Source organism: Sminthopsis crassicaudata, chromosome 5, assembly GCF_048593235.1.
Source record: "Sminthopsis crassicaudata isolate SCR6 chromosome 5, ASM4859323v1, whole genome shotgun sequence".
NCBI lineage: Eukaryota > Metazoa > Chordata > Mammalia > Dasyuromorphia > Dasyuridae > Sminthopsis > Sminthopsis crassicaudata.
The window spans coordinates 79,171,721-79,195,978 of record NC_133621.1 but is presented as its reverse complement, the minus strand read 5'-3'; the positions used below and the strand labels follow the sequence as shown (position 1 = coordinate 79,195,978).

The 24,258-nt window shown below is 32.6% G+C and overlaps 1 protein-coding gene across 3 annotated transcripts in view; it reads right to left on the bottom strand.

Moving 5' to 3' along the window:
* LARP4B (La ribonucleoprotein 4B) overlaps nucleotides 1-24,258 on the bottom strand; it is a 190,298-nt gene that overhangs the window by 74,563 nt on the left and 91,477 nt on the right. For 2 of the 3 annotated variants that reach the window (XM_074267225.1, XM_074267224.1), the window contains exon 2: nucleotides 7,119-7,253. In XM_074267225.1, coding sequence (XP_074123326.1) covers nucleotides 7,119-7,199 — 81 coding nt within the window. In that variant the 5' untranslated portion in view covers nucleotides 7,200-7,253. The remainder of the gene's footprint in view (nucleotides 1-7,118; nucleotides 7,254-24,258) is intronic. The other variant, XM_074267226.1, reaches the window with a different exon arrangement.

Below are 24,258 nucleotides of genomic sequence, written 5' to 3'. Positions count from 1 at the left end.
CCTCCATTTTTAGCTCTTAGTACTTAGCAAGCACTATTTTTTGCAAATAGTCATAAATGTTTTACTTCTTTCTTCCACTCATTGGAACTTACACCTTCTCTATTAATCAGTATAGGCCTCAGAGAATAGACACCTAACTATTATGCTAGAATGAATGTTTTTATTAATTTTTGGTTTCTGCATCCCCTGCATTTCCCAACATACTTTTATATTTGCCCTTCCCAGGAGGCCATTCCTTATATTTATGAATAGAATATATGAATAGAATAAAAGACTTCTGAAGTTAATAAAAACACTTAAAAAAATTAAATGATATCATATACAGTATTTCATACCTAAACCCCATAAATATGGGAAGAAATCTGGAAAGAGACTCTTCCTTGGGCCAAAACTTGGTCGTTACAGTTTCACAGCATTAGTTTTCAAGTGTTTTTGTTGTTGTTCTTTTGCTCAATATTAGTTAATATTTATCTTTTCTTCTTGATTCTATTTCACATTATATCAGTTTGTCTTCCCTTATTTATTGCTTCTTGTTGCAGTATTATTTGTTTATTCATTTTCCAATCAATCAACTGAGCCATCACCTTTGTTTCCAATTATTTGTTGTGACAGGGTATGCTGCAATAAATAACCTGAGGTATATAGGATCATGTTTTGTGACATATGCCCAATGGTAGGATCAAATAGTTAAAGATTACAGACATTTCAGACATTCATCCCCAGTTGCTTTCCAGAATGGTCAAATCAATTCACAATGCAAGATTATTTTCCTTTTTTATCATCTTTATCAATTTGCAGGATATAAGGTAAAATGAGTTGTTTTGATTTGTATGTACTTCTCTTATTATTGCTATTTTGCATGATTTTTAATAACTATTAATATCAATTTTATAATTCCTTTTTAAGAGTTTATTCACATCCTTTGATTACTTGTAAAATGGCTTTTGATCTTATATTAGTACCTCCACAAATATGTATTTCATATATATACAAGGATATATGATACAATCCTCATCAGAAAGTTGATGCAAAAATTCCCCTGAATCAATTTCTTAGTTTCTTACTCTATGTGTTAATTTTTATCCTTGTTACAATCTTTATGGTGATGACTAGTATATGGTATATATTTTTATAGATGAAGAAACAAAGTAACTTGACCAATATGATATAGTTAGAAACTAATATTTGTTTGGTTCTAAGATCCAATTTAAGAGGAAAATTCTTATAACCATATTTTGTCTACTTATATATTCACTGTAATCCTTACACCACCTCATCAAAACAGCTTTTACACCAATGGAACAAGTAAGATATTCCATGGCTTTTAAAAAATCAATGGCAGAAGTAGGATTGGAACTGTTATCAACAACAAGCCAATAAGAAAATGGTTATGAAAGACAGATTTAGAGTCAAATCTCCATCTTATATCATCCATCAACTGAAAAGGTGTCAAGAATTCTTCACTTGCGATAGTCATATCAAAGATAATTTTACTTCTAAAACTTTTTAACTTTTTATGTCTTAAATCTTAGTTTAAATGAAATAGTGACTAATATTTTTGATTCAAGCTGGAAATTAGGATATTTTAGAACTATAAGAATATCTTGAGTGTGACCCTGTTCCTCTTATTTTTATATATACACACATAATCAACAAGCATTTATTATGTATCTACATGGAATCTTGAGAAAAAGACCGTCACTTCTTTCTAAAAAATAGTTTTGTATGAACAAATTACTTTTAATAATTATGATATGTAGAACATTTCTTATTTGGATAAGGTAGTGTGTTCCAAGTATGTTGTATTGAAAAAGTCTCAGTCAATCACGTCAGCATTTACAACGAATAAATTGTAATTGTATTTATTATAATTCAATAGAGTATATCTGACTTATATAATCTTTAAAAAATTAAATGTTTGAAACCATATTTAAGTATAGGAAACAATGGCTGACTTTTTAACTAATTAAAAGTACTGTGTTCTTTCTCTAATGAAAAATACATAGTACATACTGAAATTTTGATATTAGTGAATTTTCTACAAGCATTCTTAAAAGAATTGTATCTGTTTCATTCAATATTAACCTAAAAACTTCACAGTAGGCCTAGTTATAATGTATCTAGGATATGAGGTGGGAGGAGAATATGGAAAGAGGAAGGGTAACAGGAAAGGGGTTTTGGTCAGAGCAGTCATTCAAGAGATTAGAATTATGCCTTCCTGTTTGTAGATTCTTCCTTAAAATGTTTTTTTTTTTTTTAAATAAAAGTACAAAAGTCAGTAGGATTGATGAAATTTAGAAAGGAAGTGCTTAACAATGACAGATGGCCAAAGACAATTTTAAATTAAAAAAAAAAAAAAAATTAATGATGTAAATCAGTTACCATAATCAGAAGAATAAAATAATCAAGATTACCTTAAGACTTACTTTTTACTCCAAGAGAGTAGGCAGCCAAAAGCAGCAATGATTTAGAATATGAATGTCAGTAAAACCCAATTATAAGCAGTACTAGTTCATAAAACAAAGAGAAGCAATAGGATGCTAAAAACCAATTTTTAAAAAAAACACCTTTATTGACATGCTCAAGTAAGCAAATTTATCTTAAAGGCATTTCTAAATGAAAATGGAAGCATGCTAAAGAAAAGTAAAAAGGTTTCAAAAAAAATGTGTAACATTTTTCATCACAGGTAGTTACCACTTGGATTTCCTATGACAGTTAGAGATATGTTACTAGAAGACAGAGAATCACACTAAAGACAATGAATACAAAAGAAATTAGCAATCATAGGGCCAACACGGGAACAGGGATGTACAGCTAAAAGGAACTTTATAAAGGCAATACAATCCAACTCTTTCATTTTATAAATGAGAAAAGTTTTAGAGTTCTAGACTAAGGGGTCACACAAATATAATTGTCTAGGTTCTGAATTCAAGAAGTCCAAAGTCATCATTCTTGCCACTGCATGTTATAAAACCCCTATAGCAAATATGTACAATGAAGAAAAACAAATTCCCATGTTTGATGTGTATGAAAAGATTTCATTTTGAATATCACTTTTCCATAATAGATTTGAATTTGCAAATCTTTTAGCTATTTTTCTTCAAAATATTATTATTCAATTATTTCTACTCATTTTACTCTAAATGTCATAGCGATCTACCCAATTTCCTCTGAAACCATCCAGGTCATCATTTTCTTTTCATGGTGCAAAAATACTGTAATTTGTTAAGGTATACTCAATAGCTTCTAATTCTGTGTGTGAGAGAGACAGACACAGAAAGAGAGAGGGGGCGAGGAAGGGGGGGGAGGGAGAGAAAGTATGTGTATGTGTGTATATAAAGTTAGTCACTGCCTTCTTTTCTTTGAGGTATATGACCAATAGTAGTTGATCTCAGAGTGGCTATTCTATATTAGATTGGGGGAAACATTCAATTTTATTTTTATAAGACTACAACATCATTTCTCTAATGACAGGCAGTTTCCAGATGAAGAAATCAAAACTATATAGGCTCTGCAGAATTTAGTAGTAAATGAATGTTCATATTTCTCTGCAAACATAATCATAACATATTTCATAGCTTTTATGAAAAAATGTTTGTAACTCTTACTGATTTTTAAAAAAATGCAAAATTTAAACAACTAGGAGATACTACCTTATTACACCTATCAGACTGACTAACATGACAGACAAGGAAAAAAATAATAAATGCTGGAGAGAATGTGGGAGAATTGGGACACTAATGTACTGTTGGTTCTGAACTGATTTAACCATTCTGGAAAGTAATTTGGAACTATGTTGAAAGCGTTATAAAACCGTATAGCCTTTGATCCAGAGATACCATTACTATGCTTGTATCATAAAGAAAAAAGAAAAGGACCTATTTATTATTTTTTTTAAAATGTTTATTGCAGCTTTTTGTGGTGGCAAAGGAAACTGAATAGGAGCCCATCAATTGGGGAATGGCTGAACAAGTTGTGGTATCTGATTGTGATTCAATATTACTGAGCTATAAGAAAGAGCAGGATAATTTCAGAAAAATCTTAAGTCTTACATTAACTGATACAGAGTAAAGGTAACAGAGCCAGGAGAACACTGTACACGGTAACAACAACAATATTATACGATGATAATTCCAAAGGATTCATGATGAAAAACATTATCCATCTTCAGAGAAATGATAGAATATGAAAGCTGGTCAATACATACTGCTATGTACCTTTCCCCTCCCCCCCCTTTGGTCCACTTTCTTCCCTAATATGGAAATGTTTCACATTAATGTACATGTATAAATAACCCCATAGGAAAGGATGAAAGGAGAGAACCTGGGACTCAAAAAAATTTTAAAAAATTTTTAAAAGAATGTCAAAGATTATTCTTATATGCTATTGGAGAAAGCAGAATTTTTGTTATCTAATTTCTTTTTTGTCTTATTCCCAGTAAGATTTCATTACAGAGGCTTGGGTGGAGACCAATTCTTGGAAACTTAAGAAGCCTGCACACTTCTCTAATATGCTCTGATCTGAATAGGTTGATTCAATTTCAATTATCAGTGACTTTTTTGTCAATTCACCCACAGGAGGTGCAAAAGTTTCTAATTACTATACTGCCATTCATTAAAATGGGCAAAATAAAGTTATAAAGCTATGAAATAAGCTGTGCATAGCCTTGCAGAGAAATGTGAACATTCATTTATAACTACAGATCCATGGCAGGGGAGGGGCAAGAAAGACAATATAGAAGAGTAAGGCTAACAAAATAATAACTCTTAGACCCAAAGTTTGATTGCTAGGAATATAACTTTTGGTGCTATTTAAAAGAGAAAAAGTTAAAAAAAAAAAAAATTTGGCAATCTCAAAACTTGAAAACATCCAGTAGGCAAAGGTTAAAGACAAAAATCTTAATATGATGGAAAATAATATGATGGAAAATAATAGCACTTAAGAACAACTATATAAAAACTATATAAAAATATAAAGATATAAAAATATAAAGAGAAATTTACAAAATAATGCAAAACAAATACAGGAGAACCAGAATAAAAGATCATAGACTAACAATTTTCACTTAAGAAAAAAGTAGATAAGAATGAATAGTCAAAAACAGAATCCTAGTAAGAACAAACAATTTAAGTGTAAGATATACCACATAAGTACTCTGCTCTGGAGGAAATTTAAAAAAAAAAAAAAAAAAAGTGAAATTCTACAAAAATGAATATTGAAAACTATCTTTACATGTAATTGGAAAAATAACATATTAATGAGAATTGGATCTCATTAAAGATGGAACGGATTGTCACAGTAAACTATGGAATGGTTCCTATCACTGGAAGTCTTCAGCAAAGATTACTTGCTATGTTATAGAAGGTATTCTTCTTTGGGATGTTATTTTTCACTTTTTAAAAAATTTTCCATTTCCTTAAAAAAAAAAAAAAAAAAAAAAAAAAAAAAAAAAAAAAGCCTCAATGAAGGACTACTGAGAATTCCAAACATAAAAAAAGAGATTTGGGATCACACAAGATCTAGCAGGTTTACACTCCTGAATTATGTAACCTCTGAGATGGCACTCTAGCTGCAATGCTGCAATATCCCATACCATTATAAAAATATAAAAATACCATTATAAAATATTTATAAGAAAGAAGCAGTTATAAATTACTTCCTAACAAATAAATTCTATATATTCTCTCTACCTATAAGTCTCCTTGGAACAAAATTTCAAAACGCAGCTTTAGTCAATTAATTCTAAAATAATTTCAAAAAACATTTGGTAATTACTATAAACTTATGCTATAAAAATACTATATCCTTATTCTTGAGATCCATGTTTCTAAAATTCTAAAATATCCACAAAGTAATGTTTTTTTTTTCCCCCCAATTTGGTCTTTCTGTATATTTCAAATAACAGAAATAAAAGTTTAAGGAATAATCCATGCTGAACAAGAATCATACAATAGGATATGTTGAATTGTTCTTCACTTTGATATAAGATTATACTAAAAGACAAAGAAAAAAACTGGTACAAAAATGAAGACTTTGAAAGTTGTTTAAAGAAAATTAAAATTAAAAATTATTGCAAATCATAGTTGCTTTTCAGACTTTTCAAAGCATCTTTTCATTGGATTCACCCACACCCAAAACCCCTACATTTTCATTCTTTAGAGACTTCCAGAATGGTCACCTTCCAGCTCTTTAAAGTGTTTTCTGTATCTGGTAAGTGGGTATGTTAAACACAAAATGTTACTTTAAAAAAAAAAATTATATTTTAACAATTTTAAAATTAAGACAAAAATGATATATCCAGTTTAACTTAAACCCCTATTTTGTCAGGAGAAGGAATTGGAATCTATTATTTCAGTCTGGTAGAAATTCCCCAATGATGAAATTCTTTCTACCAGTGAAAATTTCCAGGCATCTGTAAGTTCTGGAGCAGTGAACAACTTAAAGGGCTTAGCAAGTATCACAAATCTCACAGTATTCCTAAGAGACAGAACCTGAACCCCACAAGTTGCCCCCCTCTTAATGACATTAATGGAATAGCTCTTTTTTTAAACATATAATGAAATAAGTTAATAAACTATAATATCCTTTTTAAGAAGATCCCAAATGATAAGCTGAATTTCCTTTAAACGTTATAAAAGAAGATACAAAGACTTAATGTGAAGGAATTAATTTTCCAGAATATGTAGTAATAATTCAATATACTATATCACTTTTAACATATGATCCCATAAATGATAATTTATCAAACGAATACTTCTTGAAATTAAGTAATCTTAATTACTTTGCAGAGAAAATAACGTTTAGATACATAACAATTGCTTTAAAATTTCTTACCAAAAATGACTCATTGAATATGAGGAAATTTAAAGCTAATGAGATTTTATAGATTTTGTAAGTTATCACTTACCTTTTCCCTCATTTGGAAATAGTTATTTCTATTTTTTTTCTTAATTTCACAAAATTCTGATAGCAAAATCTTCCAGTGACAAAAAAATCAGTTTGATAGTATCATTATTTCCAAATTAGTATGTGCTCTTAACATATTAAAAACTACACAAAAAGGGGAGAAATTCAAAAAATTTAATTTATTTAAACTACATAAAGCTTATTATACTTACTAGATGAGAACTGTCTTTGACTTCTTGTACTTGCTGCACCTGCGGTTCAGCCACAACTTTAGTGTCCTGATCAGAAGTCATGAGCTGTCTACTTTATGACTCTTCAGAGAGAACTTTGCTGGTGATCTTCTTCTGCTATAAAGTAACAAAAAATGAAAATAGTGTAAAAACCTGTACACAGAGTTCAGTGTCACCAATTTTTTAAAATGAACTCACTTTGGTAGTACAGCAGAGAGTAATATATTTTAGATTATATATAGCAGATTAATGAAGACTTTAAAGTGGTCAGCTTTTGATTTTAAATGCTTTGTGCTTATTATGTCAATTTTGTAGACTCTCTAGACTCCATCTGGGGTTTTCTTTGCAAAGTTACTAAAGTGATTTGTCATTTCTCTAACTTATTTTCCAGATCAGGAATTATGGCAAACAGGTTAAGTGACTTACTCAGGGCAACACAGCTAGTAAGCATGAGGCCAAATTTTAACTCAGGAAGACCTTGGGCAGGGCAGGGCCCTTTGTCCATTGTGCCATTTAGCTGTCCCCTCCATTCCTTCTTTTAAATGCTCTAAATAAAAATGATACAACTTAAGACTTATACTCAAGGCTTAAAAAACAATTCACTAATAAAAGCTACTTTTGAGACTTAAAATATTAAGGAGATATCAAACTCAGTAATCAAATATTATCACATCGAAATGTAATTTAAATAATATTAACACTCCATATCACAACAACTATCACCAAGCTGTAAACAGTTTTTAAATGATAAAAAACAGTTTTTAAATGATAAAAGAAAGCATCACTTTAATTCCTTTGTTAAGCTTAAATTAAAAACATGGACAAAAAAATTAGCTTTAATTTTATTAAACACTCTATACTTTTTAGGCAAGAACCTTGATGTACAGGACAACCGATTTATATAGTTGGAAGAGTTGTCAGAAGTCCCTGCATTTAATATTCTCATTCTGTAAACACGGACAGTGAGGTCAAAAGAGAAAGTGATTTGCTCACAGAAAATAAAACACAGAATCCAGTAATCAAATCTAGTTCATAATTCCAAATGCAAAGCTCTCTCCATAGGGGTACACTACTACTCCCATGAGAGAAATTCCAAGATGAGGAAATGGCAGAGAAAGTTTAACTATAGCAAATTATAGCAAAGATTTTAGAAGGTGTGCTTACACAAGTGTTCCTTCCAACATTTGTCATTTACTACTCACCATCTTCCCTTAAGATTTCTTAAATAACCTTTAAAAAATAATTACTTCTAAACATTTTCAGGCCCAATACAAATATCAAGAATTTCAGAAAACCTATACTATTACTAGGTGCCTGGAAAAGAAACATAGAAATATTCACATTCTATTATGTGGGTCCTTACAGAGAGAACTCAATGACAACAATCCCACAGAACTGTTAACCCCATATACCAAGTTCTAAAGGGCTTACTTGTAACATAAGCTGTATTTTGATATTTATGTAAAGAGAAATGAAAATAACAAGCTAAACTTATGATCCCAACATCTAAAGTTTTTATATTTCATTTTTACATTTCAACAGTATATACTCATCATAAAAAAGAACAATATTTAGATATGTGAAAAATTAAATCTAAGATAATAACTAGAAATAAAATTAAATGAGTGACACAACAATATTTAGTATGTAACAATACTTACCAAGGAGTACAGTTTCAATGAAGTACTAACACAGTCACTCATAGATTTATAGTGTGTATATAAAATTTGATACACGCAATTCTACAAAGACCTAAAGCTAGCATCCTCCCCATTATTCGGGTAAAGAAAATGAGGCTAAAGAGAATACGTAACTTGACAAAAGTCATACGGGTGAACATTACACTTTTTATGACTATCTGATCCACTTAAAATAGCACTACTGATGCCTGGTGATAGTAAAAGCAAAACAATTCTAATATTCAAGGAAGTTATATTCCATTGGAAGATATAATATACATGCAAACACAGATACATATATACAAACAACATAAAAGGTATTTTTGAGGAGAAATTACTGAAAACTGAAGATAAAGAAAACTGAAAACTGAAGATATGAAGAAAAGACCTATAAAAATGATGCTTCCGAAATCCTTAAAGAAATAAGGGGTTCATAAAGGCTGAGCTGAGGAAATTTACTGCAGAGATATGAAACAAATGCTAAGGCCTAGTGAGGAAATACAAATGTGTTAGAATAGAAAAATAGTCAGTTTGTATTTTAGAGTGCATGAAAAGTAGTGAGCGATAACGTTATATACTCCATAAGAATTTATTTTTGATTGAATTTACAGCAATTTTGGAATTAAAACTAACTTTTGTTGAGTAGGTTAATATAGTGAAACTTGGTATTAAGGAAAATTATTTTAGTGAAAAAGCTAAGTTGTAGAAGAAAGAAACAAATATGAGACAGGATTTATCAAAAGGCAATTCCAAGTCTGAACAGAAATGATCTGGACTGAATGATCAGGATCTGAACTGAAGTTCTGTGAATGAACAAAAAGGGACATATTTAAGAAATGTCATGGAAATAGAAACAGAATAATATAATTGAAATGGGTAATTAAATGGTATGGTGGGTAGAGAAAGTGTAAGGCCTGAAATCAGGAAATCTCATTTGCCTTAATTCAAATTTGGCCTTTCAATCATTTTCCCTTCTCCCCCCTCCCCTCCAATAAACTACAGTAAGGTGGTAGATAGATGATGCAGTGGATATAGCATTGGGCTTGGAATCAGGTAGACATTTTTCTGAATTCATATCTGGCCTCGAAACCAGTTTGTATGATCCTGGGCAAGTCACTTAATCCCATTTGCTTTAGTACCTATAAAATTACCTAGACAAGGAAATAACAAACCACTCCAGTATCTCTCTGCCAAGGAAACCCCAAATGGGCTTACGAAGTGTCACATGACCAAAACAAATGATCATCAAATTGAAGCATGATTTTCTAACTTCCAAACTGCCAAAACTGAAACATCAGTAAGTAAAAAATTTTAAATGACCACTGCCTGAAGAAATAGGCAGAAATTTCTCCTGCCAGTTATTATCCTCCCCCAAAAAATATCAGTTCAAACTATTTCACAGATATTTTAGATTTTCTAAAAACACAAAATCCCTAAGTTAATATAAATTATTCATACAGAAGGACAAATACTGAAATTATGCAACACCTTTAAGTAAACATGATATTGATTTTTTAAAAAATACTAAAAGAAAATAGACCATTAATATTCGAACAAAGTACTAACTTCCATCCAACCATTATGGAGAGTAATTTGAAACTAGGCCTAAAGGGCTCTCAAGCTGGGCACATATTTTGATCCAGCAGTGTCACTACTGGGTCTATAACCCAGACATTAAAAAAGGGAAAGGGACTCACATATGCAAAAATGTTTGTAGCAGCTCTTTTTATACTGGCAAGGAATTGGGAACTGAGTGGACGCCCATCACTTGAGGAATGGCTAAATGAATTCTAGTATATGAATGTAATGGAACATTATTTTTCTATAAGAAATAATGAGCAGGCCTATTTCAGAAAAGCCTAGAAAGACCTACACAAATAGATGCTGAGTTAAGTAAACAGAGAATCAGGAGAACATTATGCACAGCAACAAGATTACATGGTGGCTCTTCAACAATGCAGTGATACAAGGCAATTCCAATAGATCTGGGATAGAAAATTGTGATCAATCATAAAAAGAGAGAACTATAGAAACAATGTGGTCAAAGCTTAATATTTTCATGGTTTTTTTTTTTGTTTTCTTATGATTTTTTTTCTTTTCATCTGATTTTTCTTAACATGATAAATACAGAAATAAGTTTAAAAGTATTATACCTATATCAACTTGCTTGCTGTCTTGAGGAGGGTGGAGGTGAAGAGGAGAAGGAGAAAATTTACAAAAATATATGCAAAGTTTTAAAACAAAAATATATTGACAAAAACAAAAAAAAAAAAAAAAAAAAAAAAACCAACAACAACCAAACCTATTATCATAAAGCATAAACCAAAACCCTCATGAGGAAATCCCTTAAGGAAAAAAAGCTTCAAGTAAGAGTCAATATGCATTTCAGAAATATGGTTATTTCCCAACAATATTTTTTAAAATATATTTAAAATATTAAAAAAAAAACCTGCCAACTATCTATGTAATGGAGTACCAAAGGAAAACTCACTGCTTTTATTTTATATAGTATCAAAACTTCTAAACTATTAACAAAACAGAAGATATTAGATGAATTACTATTAGAAACAGGGATCAAAATATAAAGATCTGCAGATCATTTAGTATGTACTGAAAATCTGGTCGCTTTAAATGAATGATTATAGAAAGGTCTGGAAAGATTTATATGAACTGATGCGGAGTGAAACAAGTAGAATCAGGAATACATTGTACCCAATAACAGTAAAAATGTGTGGTGATGAACTATGAAAGGCTTGAGTCTTCTACAGCAATTCAGTGATCCAAAGCAATCACAATAGACTTTGGACAGAAAATGCTACCTGCATCCAAAATAAAGACTAAGAAGACTGAATGAAAATCAACATATTATGTTCACTTTTTTTCTCTCTCCCATGGTTTTTTCCTTTTGCCATAATTTTTCTCTTCCAAAATGATTCATAAAGCAATGTGTTTAAAAATAAATGAAATTAGAAAAAAAAACCACCCATCATTTTTACTTTTTAGAAAGAAAACATGACTAAACAAAGAAACATCATGTAAACACAAAGTCCTAGACACTGCCACCTTTGCTGGGAAAGAACTACCTACAGCCTCAGTGATGATGGTACCGAGCCAACCCCACACCTCTACTGCTCAACCAAGACAACAGCTAAGTGCAAAGGATGCTTAGAAAGCATCAATTGCTGAAGCATTTTTTCTCAAGATGCATCAAATATCAAATTTCATGAGTTTTAAAGCAGACTAGGTACCCCTGCATAGAGAAAAGATTATTACAAATGTGCTTGGTAAATTTTTTATCATTTTGGTAGGAAGTGTATTCTGGATGTTGTACTGTATTACCTCAATGAATTCCACCCTCTGCTGGAATCACACTATTAAGTGACTAAAGGCAGATTCAAACTTGCAATTATAACATTTATAATCCAAGTAAAGCAATACAAATTCATAACTATTGGAAAAAATAAATTCACAAATACTTTGTTGATGATGAATTACTAGTATAACCACATATGAACTAGTATATTTGTTTTAAATAAAAGACATTTAAATACATATAACAGACCTAATCTTGAAGAAATTATTTTAATACTGTTACAGTTTAAAAGTTAAAAAAAATCTATTCAATTCCCATTAGATGAGTGTTTGGTCATTCAGACCATACTTTTAAGTCCTATTAAATTCTTTATTTTCAGATTATAAGCTTATTAATCATTCATTCACATCCAGTGCTCTAAGACTTGGGAGGTCAGAATAATTTTAAAATAAGATCGAATCTAGAGGTAAAACAAAAGAAAAACTTCTAGTAGAGAAAACAGTCATCTTACATAATTTTTAAAGGATAAATCTGAGTACAGCCTGCACAAATCATTTCTGAAGTAAATCTTAAATGTAAAAGTAAATCTGCAAAATGAAAGCCACATTATAAATTATGAAAAGTATCATTCAAACATATCTAGAATTCATGCTTTTCACCTGTTTGGTATAATTTGTCTCACAGCACAGTAATATGCTACTGCATTCAAATTCAATTTGTGCCATCATGTCCCAATAGAAGGGCACATATTTTACTTAACACTAACATTATTATTATCTATAAAAATAGTTTACTTAAACCTTTTTTTGGAACATATGGAGACTTCCCTTTTTTATCAATGATCTCTTTGGGGTATAGGCTAGTCATAGGATCTCTACTTCAGCAGGATATAATTTGGTTGTTTTATTGCATTATTTCAAATTGCATTCCAATCTGCTTATACTGGTTTACTTACCAGCAATACACTAATTGTGCTTACTTCTCCAACCCTCCAATCAGTGAATACTGCCATCATTCTTCATGCATGTCAATATATATTGAGCATGAGAAGAAAACTCGGTTTGATATTAATTTCTCTTATTACTGATTTAGAACATTCTCTCATATGGTTACTAATAATGAGAGGACAAAGAGGGAATGAAAAGGAGAAGGGAGAAATAGAAAAGGTAGAATAAGAAGGAAGTGGTAATAGGAGGAGGGAGAGAAAAAGAACCCATACACATACAAATTTTGTATGTCACATTTATCTAAGAAATTTAAAACAAAGATTTTAATTCATTTAATTCTTACTTAAAGGCATTAATTTTTGGAGAAGCTTTTAAATTTCATATAGTCAGTTATCAGTTTTATCTTTTTTATAATTGCCTCTAATTATTCAAAATACATTTACCTTTATTTTTATATATAGTGATTCTCTTCTTTTTAAAAAAATCTTTAACATTCAGGTCATTTATTCACAATGAAATATATTATAGATGTGATACAAAGTGTTAAATCTAAGCTGAATTTTTTCCAATGTGTTCCAGTATTCCCAGCAGTTTATTAGTAAGTAATTATTTACATGTTTTATGTTACATGTTTGGAATTTATCAAAGGTGGAGCTGAAACCCATTAATTCTGATTATCCCCTATCTAGTCTATTTCAGTGAAATACTTAGTGATTTTTAACCACTGTTAAAAGACCTTGATGATCAGGCTAAGTTTAAAATTTGTAAATGCTATTTCTCATTCATTTCTACCTTTTCAAAATTAATTCTCTTGCTCTTCTAAATCTTTAATTCCTCCAAATGAATTTGTAAAAATTTCTGTAAAGCAGCTACAAAAATCTGATACAGTATTAGAAAGGCATCATATAAATCTCCAGATTGGACAAGCTAGGACCACAGCTGCACAGACATATAAAAGCAAAGTAGATTGCATTTCTCTCTTTTTTTCCCCTGAGGCTGGGGTTAAGTGACTTGTCCAGGGTCACACAGCTAGGAAGTGTTAAGTGTCTGAGACCAGATTTGAACTCAGGTCCTCCTGAATTCAGGGCTGGTGCTCTATCCACTGCCCCACCTAGCTGCCCCCAAAGTAGATTGCTTTTAAGAAACTATTAACTTGGGGCAGTTGAGAATAAGACTTCCGGCCAAGATGGCGGTGTGGAGGCAGACAGCTGCTTGAGCTCCTCGTTTTCTCTCAGAACTTACTTCATGACAAGCCTCTGACTTAATGCTTGACCCAGAAAGAAATCCACAAATTATCACCAAGAGAAGACATCCTTGAAAGTCGCCAGAAAAGGTCTGTGTTTGCTCGGGGGAGGGTCAATCAGACTGGGCGCAGACTGAGGGCAGACAGCCAGAGCAAGACAGGCAGCACACACAGCTCAGACCGGAGGGGGAGGAGTACGATCTCTGCCGTTTCTGCGAAAGGGCTTTTGCCCCAGTGTGGATACTCCGTCTTGGCAGCAAGCCAGGAGCAGCAGAGAGGGTGTAAACACCGGAGGTGAAGATTAAAACCCCAGAAAGCCAGCGTCTCTCAGAGCCCGGCCACCCCCAACCCCCACCTGGACTGACTCGGTGCGTTCTCAGAGCCTCAGAGCGCAGACTCAGTACAGTCATTGCTGTTCTGTTAGTGGCTCTCTGCTGCCCTACCCCCAGTCTGTAGAGGAAGCCCATTAATACCATCCAGCCCTATCCCCCGCAATACAGACCAATTGTTTCTCTTGTCAGTTTGTTTTCTTTGATTCCTACTCTGACAAAATGAACAAAAAATTCAAAAGGGCTCTAACCATTGACAGCTTCTGTGTGGAGAGGGAGCAGACTTCAAATGCTGAGGAGACTAGGAACAGAATGTCCCCAGATGTATCCCCTGGGAGGGATATAAGCTGCTCCTCAATACAAAAGAACCTCATAGAGGAAATCAAAAAGGCTCTCACAAGAGAGCTGGAAGAGAAATGGGAAAAGGAAAGGGAAGCTTGGCAAGAGAGCCTGGAGAAGTCATCCCATGCATTCAAAGACAGAATGGATAAAGAAATCAAATCATTGAGAAACAAGATTAGTGAGCTGGAAAAGGTAAACAACTCCAAGGAAAACAGGATTAGTGAGCTGGAAAAGATAAACAACTCCAAGGAAAACAGGATTAGAGAGCTGGAAAAAGAAATCAGCTCTCTAAAAAATAAAATGGATAAAATGGAAAAAAATTCAATAGAAGATAAAAACTCAATTGGACAATTACAAAGAGATATAAAAAAAGTGAGTGAAGAAAATACATCATTGAAAATTAGACTGGAACAAGTAGAAATGAATGACTCAAGGAGAAACCAAGAGGGAGTCAAGCAAAACCAGAGAAATGAAACAATTGAAAAGACTGTCAAGTACCTTACCAGAAAGACAACAGACCTGGAAAACAGATCCAGGAGAGACAATTTGAGAATAATCGGACTCCCTGAAAAATGGGAGGAAAAAAAGAGCTTGGACACCATTTTCGAGGAAATTATCAAAGAGAACTGCCCAGACGTTTTGGAAACAGAGGGTAAAATAGACATTGAGAAAATTCATCGATCACTTACTGAAAGGGACCCTAAAATCAAAACGCCAAGAAATATAGTGGCCAAGTTCAAGAACCATCAGACAAAGGAAAAGATATTGGAAGCTGCTAGAAAAAAACAATTCAGATATGGAGGATCCACAATAAGGATAACACAGGATCTAGCAGCATCCACATTAAAAGAACGCAGGGCCTGGAACATGATATTCCGAAAGGCTAAGGAACTTGGTATGCAGCCAAGAATAACTTACCCAGCAAGAATGAGCATCGTTTTCCAGGGAAGAAGATGGACATTTAACGAAATAAATGAATTCCATCTATTTTTGATGAAAAAACCAGACCTACATAAGAGGTTTGATCTTCAAATACAGAACTCAAGAGACTTCTAAAAAAGGTAAAAAGAAATCTTGAGAACTATACTTCTGTCAAAAAAATATGTAAAGAACATATGTACAATTTGTCTTAGAAACTAGAGGTGGAAAGGAGATTATATCATAAAAAAGTGTAAAGTGGTGGTACTACATCTCATGAAGAGGCAAAGGTAACCTATTATATCTGAGAGAAAGAAAGGAGGGAGATGAACATAGCGTGTATCAATAGACATATTCAATTTATGGTGAAACTTCTTCCACTTCATTGAAAAGTGAAAGGGAAGGAGTAAGCTAAGGGGAAGGGAATACAGTAATTTCGAGGAAAAGGGGTAAAATAAGGGGAGGATCTTTAAGGTGGGGGAGGGATCCTAAAAAGGGAGGGCTGTGAAAAGCAAGTGGTGTTTACCAGTTTAATACTGGATAGGAGGGTAAAAGGGAAGGAAAGGGGAAAAGCATAAGCAGGGGTTAATAGGATGGCAAGCAATATAGAATTAGTCCTTCTAACCATAAATGTGAATGGGGCAAACTGCCTCATAAAGAGGAAGCAGTTAGCAGACTGGATTAAGAGTCAGAATCCTACTATATGTTGTTTACAGGAAACACACCTGAAACAGGATGAGACATTCAAACTAAAAGTAAAAGGGTGGAGCAGAATCTATTATGCTTCAGGCAAAACCAAAAAAGCAGGAGTAGCCATCCTCATCTCAGATCAAGCAAAAACAAAAATTGATCTAATTAAAAGAGATAAGGAAGGGCATTATATCCTGCTAAAGGGAAGCATCAATAGTGAAGCAGTATCAATATTAAACATGTATGCACCAAGTGGTGCAGCATCTAAATTCTTAAAAGAGAAATTAAGAGAGCTGCAAGAGGAAATAGATAGCAAAACTATAATAGCGGGAGATCTCAACCTTGCACTCTCAGAATTAGATAAATCAAACCACAAAATAAATAAGAAAGAAGTCAAAGAGGTAAATAGAATACTAGAAAAGTTTGATATGATAGATCTTTGGCGAAAGCTAAATGGAGACAGAAAGGAATATACTTTCTTCTCAGCAGTTCATGGAACCTATACAAAAATTGATCATATACTAGGGCATAAAAATCTCAAAATCAAATGCAGTAAGGCAGAAATAGTAAATGCATCCTTTTCAGACCATAATGCAATCAAAATAACATTTAATAAAAAGCCAGGGGAAAATAGACCAAAAAATAATTGGAAACTAAATAATCTTATACTAAAGAATGATTGGGTAAAACAGCAAATCATTGACATAATTAATAACTTCACCCAAGAAAATGACAATAATGAGACATCATACCAAAATGTGTGGGATACAGCCAAAGCAGTAATTAGGGGAAGTTTTATATCTCTACAGGCCTACCTGCATAAAATAGAGAAAGAGAGGGCCAACGAATTGGATTTACAACTAAAATTGCTAGAAAAGGAACAAATTAAAAACCCCCAGACAAACACAAAACTTGAAATTCAAAAAATAAAAGGTGAGATTAATAAAATTGAAAGTAAAAAAATTATTGAATTAATTAATAAAACTGAGAGTTGGTTTTATGAAAAAACCAACAAAATAGACAAACCCTTAGTAAACCTGATTAAAAAAAGGAAAGAGAAAAAGCAAATTGATAGTCTTGAAAATGAAAAGGGTGAACTCACCACTAATGAAGAGGAAATTAGAACAATAGTTAGGAGCTACTTTGCTCAACTTTATGCCGATAAATTCGATAACTTAAATGAAATGGAAGAATACCTTCAAAAATATAGCTTGCCCAGATTAACAGAGGAAGAAGTAAGTAGTCTAAATAGTCCCATCTCAGAAAAAGAAATAGACCAAGCTATTAACCAACTTCCTAAGAAAAAGTCCCCAGGACCAGATGGATTTACAGGTGAATTCTACCAAACATTTAAAGAACAACTAACTCCAATGCTATATAAACTATTTGAAAAAATAGGGATTGAAGGAGTCCTACCAAATTCCTTCTATGACACAGACATGGTACTGATACCTAAACCAGGTAGATCGAAAACTGAGAAAGAAAACTATAGACCAATTTCCTTAATGAATATTGATGCTAAAATCTTAAATAAGATATTAGCAAATAGACTTCAGAAAATCATCCCCAGGATAATACACTATGACCAAGTGGGATTTATACCAGGAATGCAGGGCTGGTTTAATATTAGGAAAACTATTAGTATAATTGACCATATTAATAATCAAATTAATAAAAACCATATGATCATCTCAATAGATGCAGAAAAGGCATTTGATAAAATCCAACATCCATTCCTACTAAAAACGCTTGAGAGTATAGGAATAAATGGACTATTCCTTAAAATAATAAGGAGCATATATTTAAAACCTTCAGTAAACATCATATGTAATGGTGATAAACTAGAACCTTTCCCTGTAAGATCAGGAGTGAAACAAGGTTGCCCACTATCACCATTACTATTCAATATAGTACTAGAAACTCTAGCCTCGGCAATAAGAGCCGAGAAAGAGATCCAAGGAATTAGAGTAGGAAATGAAGAAATCAAATTGTCACTTTTCGCAGATGACATGAGAACCCCAAAGACTCTGCTAAAAAGCTATTAGAAATAATTCAGAATTTTAGCAAAGTCGCAGGATACAAAATAAATCCACATAAATCCTCAGGATTTTTATACATTACCAACACAATCCAACAGCAAGAGATACAAAGAGAAATTCCATTCAAAATAACAGTCGATAGTATCAAATATTTGGGAATATATCTACCAAAGGAGAGTCAGGAATTATATGAGCAAAATTACAAAACACTTGCCACAAAAATAAAGTCAGATTTAAATAATTGGAAAGACATTCAATGTTCTTGGATAGGCCGAGCGAATATAATAAAGATGACAATACTCCCCAAACTAATCTATTTATTTAGTGCTATACCAATCAGACTCCCAAGAAACTATTTTAATGACCTAGAAAAAATAACAACAAAATTCATATGGAAGAATAAAAGGTCGAGAATTGCAAGGGAACTAATGAAAAAAAAGTCAGAGGAAGGTGGTCTAAGTGTACCTGATTTAAAGCTATATTATACAGCAACAGTCACCAAAACCATTTGGTATTGGCTAAGAAATAGACTAGTTGATCAGTGGCATAGGTTAGGTTCACAGGACAAGATAGTGAATAAAAATAGCAATCTAATCTTTGACAAACCCAAAGATCCCAAATTTTGGGATAAGAATTCATTATTTGACAAAAACTGCTGGGAAAACTGGAAATTAGTATGGCAGAAACTAGGCATGGACCCACATTTAACACCACATACTAAGATAAGATCAAAATGGGTCCAAGATTTAGGCATAAAGAACGAAATCATAAATAAATTGGAGGAACATGGGATGGTTTACCTCTCAGACTTGTGGAGGAGGAAGGAGTTTGTGTCCAAGGGAGAACTAGAGACCATTATTGATCACAAAATAGAACATTTTGATTACACCAAATTAAAAAGTTTCTGCACAAACAAAACTAATGCAAACAAGATTAGAAGGGAAGTAACAAATTGGGAAAAAATTTTTACAGTTAAAGGTTCTGATAAAGGCCTCATCTCCAAAATATACAGAGAATTGACTTTAATTTATAAGAAATCAAGCCATTCTCCAATTGATAAATGGTCAAAGGATATGAACAGACAATTTTCAGATGATGAAATTAAAACTATTTCCACTCATATGAAAGAGTGTTCCAAATCACTATTGATCAGAGAAATGCAAATTAAGACAACTCTGAGGTATCATTACACACCTGTCAGATTGGCTAAGATGACAGGAACAAATAACGATGAATGTTGGAGGGGCTGTGGGAAAACTGGGACACTGATGCATTGTTGGTGGAGTTGTGAAAGAATCCAACCATTCTGGAGAGCAATCTGGAATTATGCCAAAAAGTTATCAAAATGTGCATACCCTTTGACCCAGCCATACTACTACTGGGCTTATACCCCAAGGAACTACTAGAGAAGGGAAAGGGTCCTGTATGTGCCAAAATGTTTGTGGCAGCCCTTTTCATAGTGGCTAGAAGCTGGAAGATGAATGGATGTCCATCAATTGGAGAATGGTTGGGTAAACTATGGTATATGAATGTTATGGAATATTATTGTTCTATAAGAAATGACCAACAGGAGAAATACAGAGAGGCTTGGAGAGACTTACATCAACTGATGCTGAGTGAAACGAGCAGAACCAGAAGATCATTATACACTTCAACAATGATACTGTACGAGGATGTATGCTGATGGAAGTGGATTTCTTCAACATAGAGAAGAACTAATCCAATTCCAATTGATTAATGATGAACAGAACCAGCTACATCCAGAAAAGGAACACTGGGAAATGAATGTAAACTGTTATTTTTACCTTCTGAATCCAATTCTTCCTGTGCAACAAAAAATTCGGTTCTACACACATATATTGTATCTAAATTATACTGTAATATATTTAACATATATAAGAATGCTTGCCATCTGGGGGAGGGGGTTGGGGGAGGAAGGGAAAAAATCTGAATAGAAGTAAGTGCAAGGGATAATGTTGTAAAAAATTACCCATGCATATGTACTGTCAAAAAATGTTATAATTATAAAATAAAATTAAAAATAAAAAAAAAAAAAAAAAAAAAAAAAAAAAAAAAAAACTTGGGGCAGTTAGGTGATGCAGTGGATAGAGCATGGTAAAATGATGGTAAAAATACTGCAATATTACCATCACCCAAAAGGCTGGATACTGCAAGAAATGAACTTTAACACATCTCTAAGTCTTCCCAATACTAATATGCTAATCATTACTATTTTCTCCCTGCTGCCTACAAAAAATAATCAGTCTTCCTCTGACCTTAAAAAACAAAAACAAAAACAAAAAAAAACATCTCAAATCAAATCATTTCTATACTTCTCTCTCCAGCCTTTCTTGATTAAACTTAAGAAAGGCATCTAGCTATATTAGAGGCCTTTTTCTTCCTTCTCACTTATCTTGACCCTCCACAATATGGCTTTTGATCTCAATAAACTGAAACCAAAATTATCAGTAATCTCTTAACTGCCAAATCTTAATGGTCTTTTCTCAATTCACATCCATCTTCATCTCTGTAGCCTTTGATATTGCTGATCTTTTCTCTCAAAAGTTTTCTCTCATTCAACCATTCTTTTATTCTTCATTACTGAATTTTCATTCAAGCTCATACATGTTTATTTCCCCCATTAGACCCTAAAATCCTTTAAAACAAGGATGGTATCATTTATATTTTTATATTCCTAGTGCCTTAGCACAAGGCAAATGGCTAATGAAGATCTGTTGACAATGTATGTATCATTGTATGACAATGGGCATGTTACTTAACCAATAGGTGGTTAACTAATAGAGGTCTCTTCAGGGGAGAGAAATTTCTTTACTGGGACTTTCAGGATGAAGCCACAACTTAGAAATAAAAGAAAAACGAAAAACGAAAAACAGTCCTTTATTTTTATATAGCATTAAATTCATTTATCTATGACTTTTTGAGAACTATCACGACTTTTTTTCACAAAAGGTAACTTTAAACAATCATTTGATACAATTGTGTGTGTGTGTGTGTGTGCGCGTGTGTGTGTGTGTGTGTGTATTCCTTTCAAAGCAATCTCATTTTAAGAATTTAACCCTGTATTCAAACCCATGGACTAAACTGAAGCTCTTTGAGAAGCATCTTTGCAGAATACTTATAAGGAAGAACTGCAAGGCTCTATAGTATAGTATAGTATAGTTCTTCCTTATATTTGTTGATTAACAGGGATGAAAAAAATGCTGATTCTAGGAAACGTTAAGCATTAAATCCTGAAGGCAGTTAAATCTGATCTCTCCAAATTGGTCCACAATTTATAATGTTATTCTCATACATGCTTTCAAGTGCAACCTCCTAACCCATAAGGACAAGACTGCTGCAAATAGAAAAGAAATAACAGAATAAAAATAACAATCTCTTATAATTATTTTGCTTTGCCCCTGGGAAATCAATGTCTTTAGGGCCATTTATAAGGCCATTTGTAGATACTAAAACAGACTAAAACAGAAGCTAGAAGAGTAATTGTATCAACTAGAATAAAAGTATTCAAAAGTTTTCCCCATGATAACATGCCGGGGGGGATGATCTTTCAAACTTAGAAATGCCAAAAGATATATGCATCTGAAATAAAGACACTAACATCTTAACTCATCTAAAAGGAGAGAACTTCAGCAAATATTGGGGAATTCCTTGGAAATGTTTAAAAAAAAAAAAAAAAGTTCATTTTAAATACTATCATAGCTTATGAACCTTTCTCAACAACAAAAATTGTATTGTGAACTGCCAGGGAAAATTAATGTAGTACACATAGTAGTCCAAATTAATATTTATGTTAATTACAATGCAGCAAAAAAGTCCTAATTATAAAAATACAGAATTATAGCACTTCAATTATAAAATAACTTTAAATATTGAAGCACATACTCTAGAAATAAGTAACCCAACAAGAGCTCATATGCTTTCTATTATCTTTAAGATTTAGCTTTAATTTATTTACAAATTTGTTGAATGTTAAATATTTTTAATGAAATGAGTTACAATGTGGAAGTTTAACATAATGTAATAAACATATATAGATTTAATTTTGATGGCACAACTTTTAAAAAACTTAGCCCTTATTGGTTTGCACTCTAAACAATTTGATAACTTGAGAAACTAAGAAGACAATGCAAGGGGACTAGAGTTTAATGTAACCACAGCACAACCACTCAAGGTCACAATAGTTTCAAATAAGTGCAGAAAAAAAGAAAAAGAACTTATAATGCTCCAAATAGGTATATGTTAATTGTCACAAAGGAAAAGTATATTTCTAACAAGTGGGCAATTAGTGCTTAAGTTGCCATTAAAGAATTTCTAATATGAACCCCTTGGCCATCACTGAAAGGAATTTACAAACCAATGAACTAGCATTACTATCATAAGACACAGAGCCAGGCTTGAAACTAGGAAGACCTGGGTTAGAGCCCTTCTTCTGATACATTAGATATTGTATTGGCTGTGTGATCCTGAGGAAGTTTTTTAAATGCTCTGGAAAACAAAAGAGTTTAAAGATCATAAATTACAGAGAAAGTGATGCCCTGCATTTGTAGAAGGAATTTTCTCATTTGAAGGTTCCTTACATTGATGAAATTACAGGTCCTACTATTACTGGAATGATATTGAATATTATTTCAAACAAGTATAGGAGGAGTATAAATCTGTGGATATTAGGTCAGCAACACCTAAATTTGAATAGAGAGGCAGCTCATTGACACAGTGCCAGTGGAGAGAAAAATGCTTACCATTCCTTCCAGGGCACGAGACAATAGCAACACAATGCCATTCTGTTGAACCCACTTGGCCTGTCCTGGGCAGATGAACTGGTCAATGATGCACTGAGTATCAAAATGGGGATCATAATGCCTATTCCAAATGATTTTTGTGGGCCACGTTATCCATAAAGCACAATGTCTGGCACATACATAAATGCTGGCTATTATTATTAATAATGTCTCTTACACTTACAAGCTTTGTGATCATGAGTTAAGTCATTTAAATTCACTGGACTTAAATTTCATCATTGGTAAAATGGAGATAATAACCCTCACAGGTTTGGTGTGTTTTTCCAAAAAGAAACTTTAAACTGCCTATGAAAATAAGCTATTTTTTTATTATATTAAAATGAAAGCCTGTATGTACTACAGTACTAATAAATCCACTCCCTATTAATACTAGGAACCATAAGCCTTTATAAATAACAAGTTTTTAATAAGATGACCTTCAAGTTTTTTCCCCTCAGACTCTGATGAAGCTTGAAGGGTGAAATCAGGCCAGGCTCTGGAAAGCTTTAAAAGGAAAATGGGCAGCACTTAAAGTTAAAGAATGACATAATCAGACCTTCCTTTGACAAAGAAATGGGGGAAGCAAGTAGTTAAACAACAACAAAAAAAATCGTAATATATATATATGTTCTTTTTTGTGAAAGCAAAGATTTGGAAATTAAGGAGGTGCTTATGCTTATCAATTAGGGAATAGTTGATCAAGCTGCATTGTATGATTATGACTGAATTCTACTGTGCTATAAGAAATATTTAGCAGGATGGTTTCAGAAAAACTTGAGAAGACATAGGAAGAGATGCAAAGTGAAGAGAAGCAGAACATTGT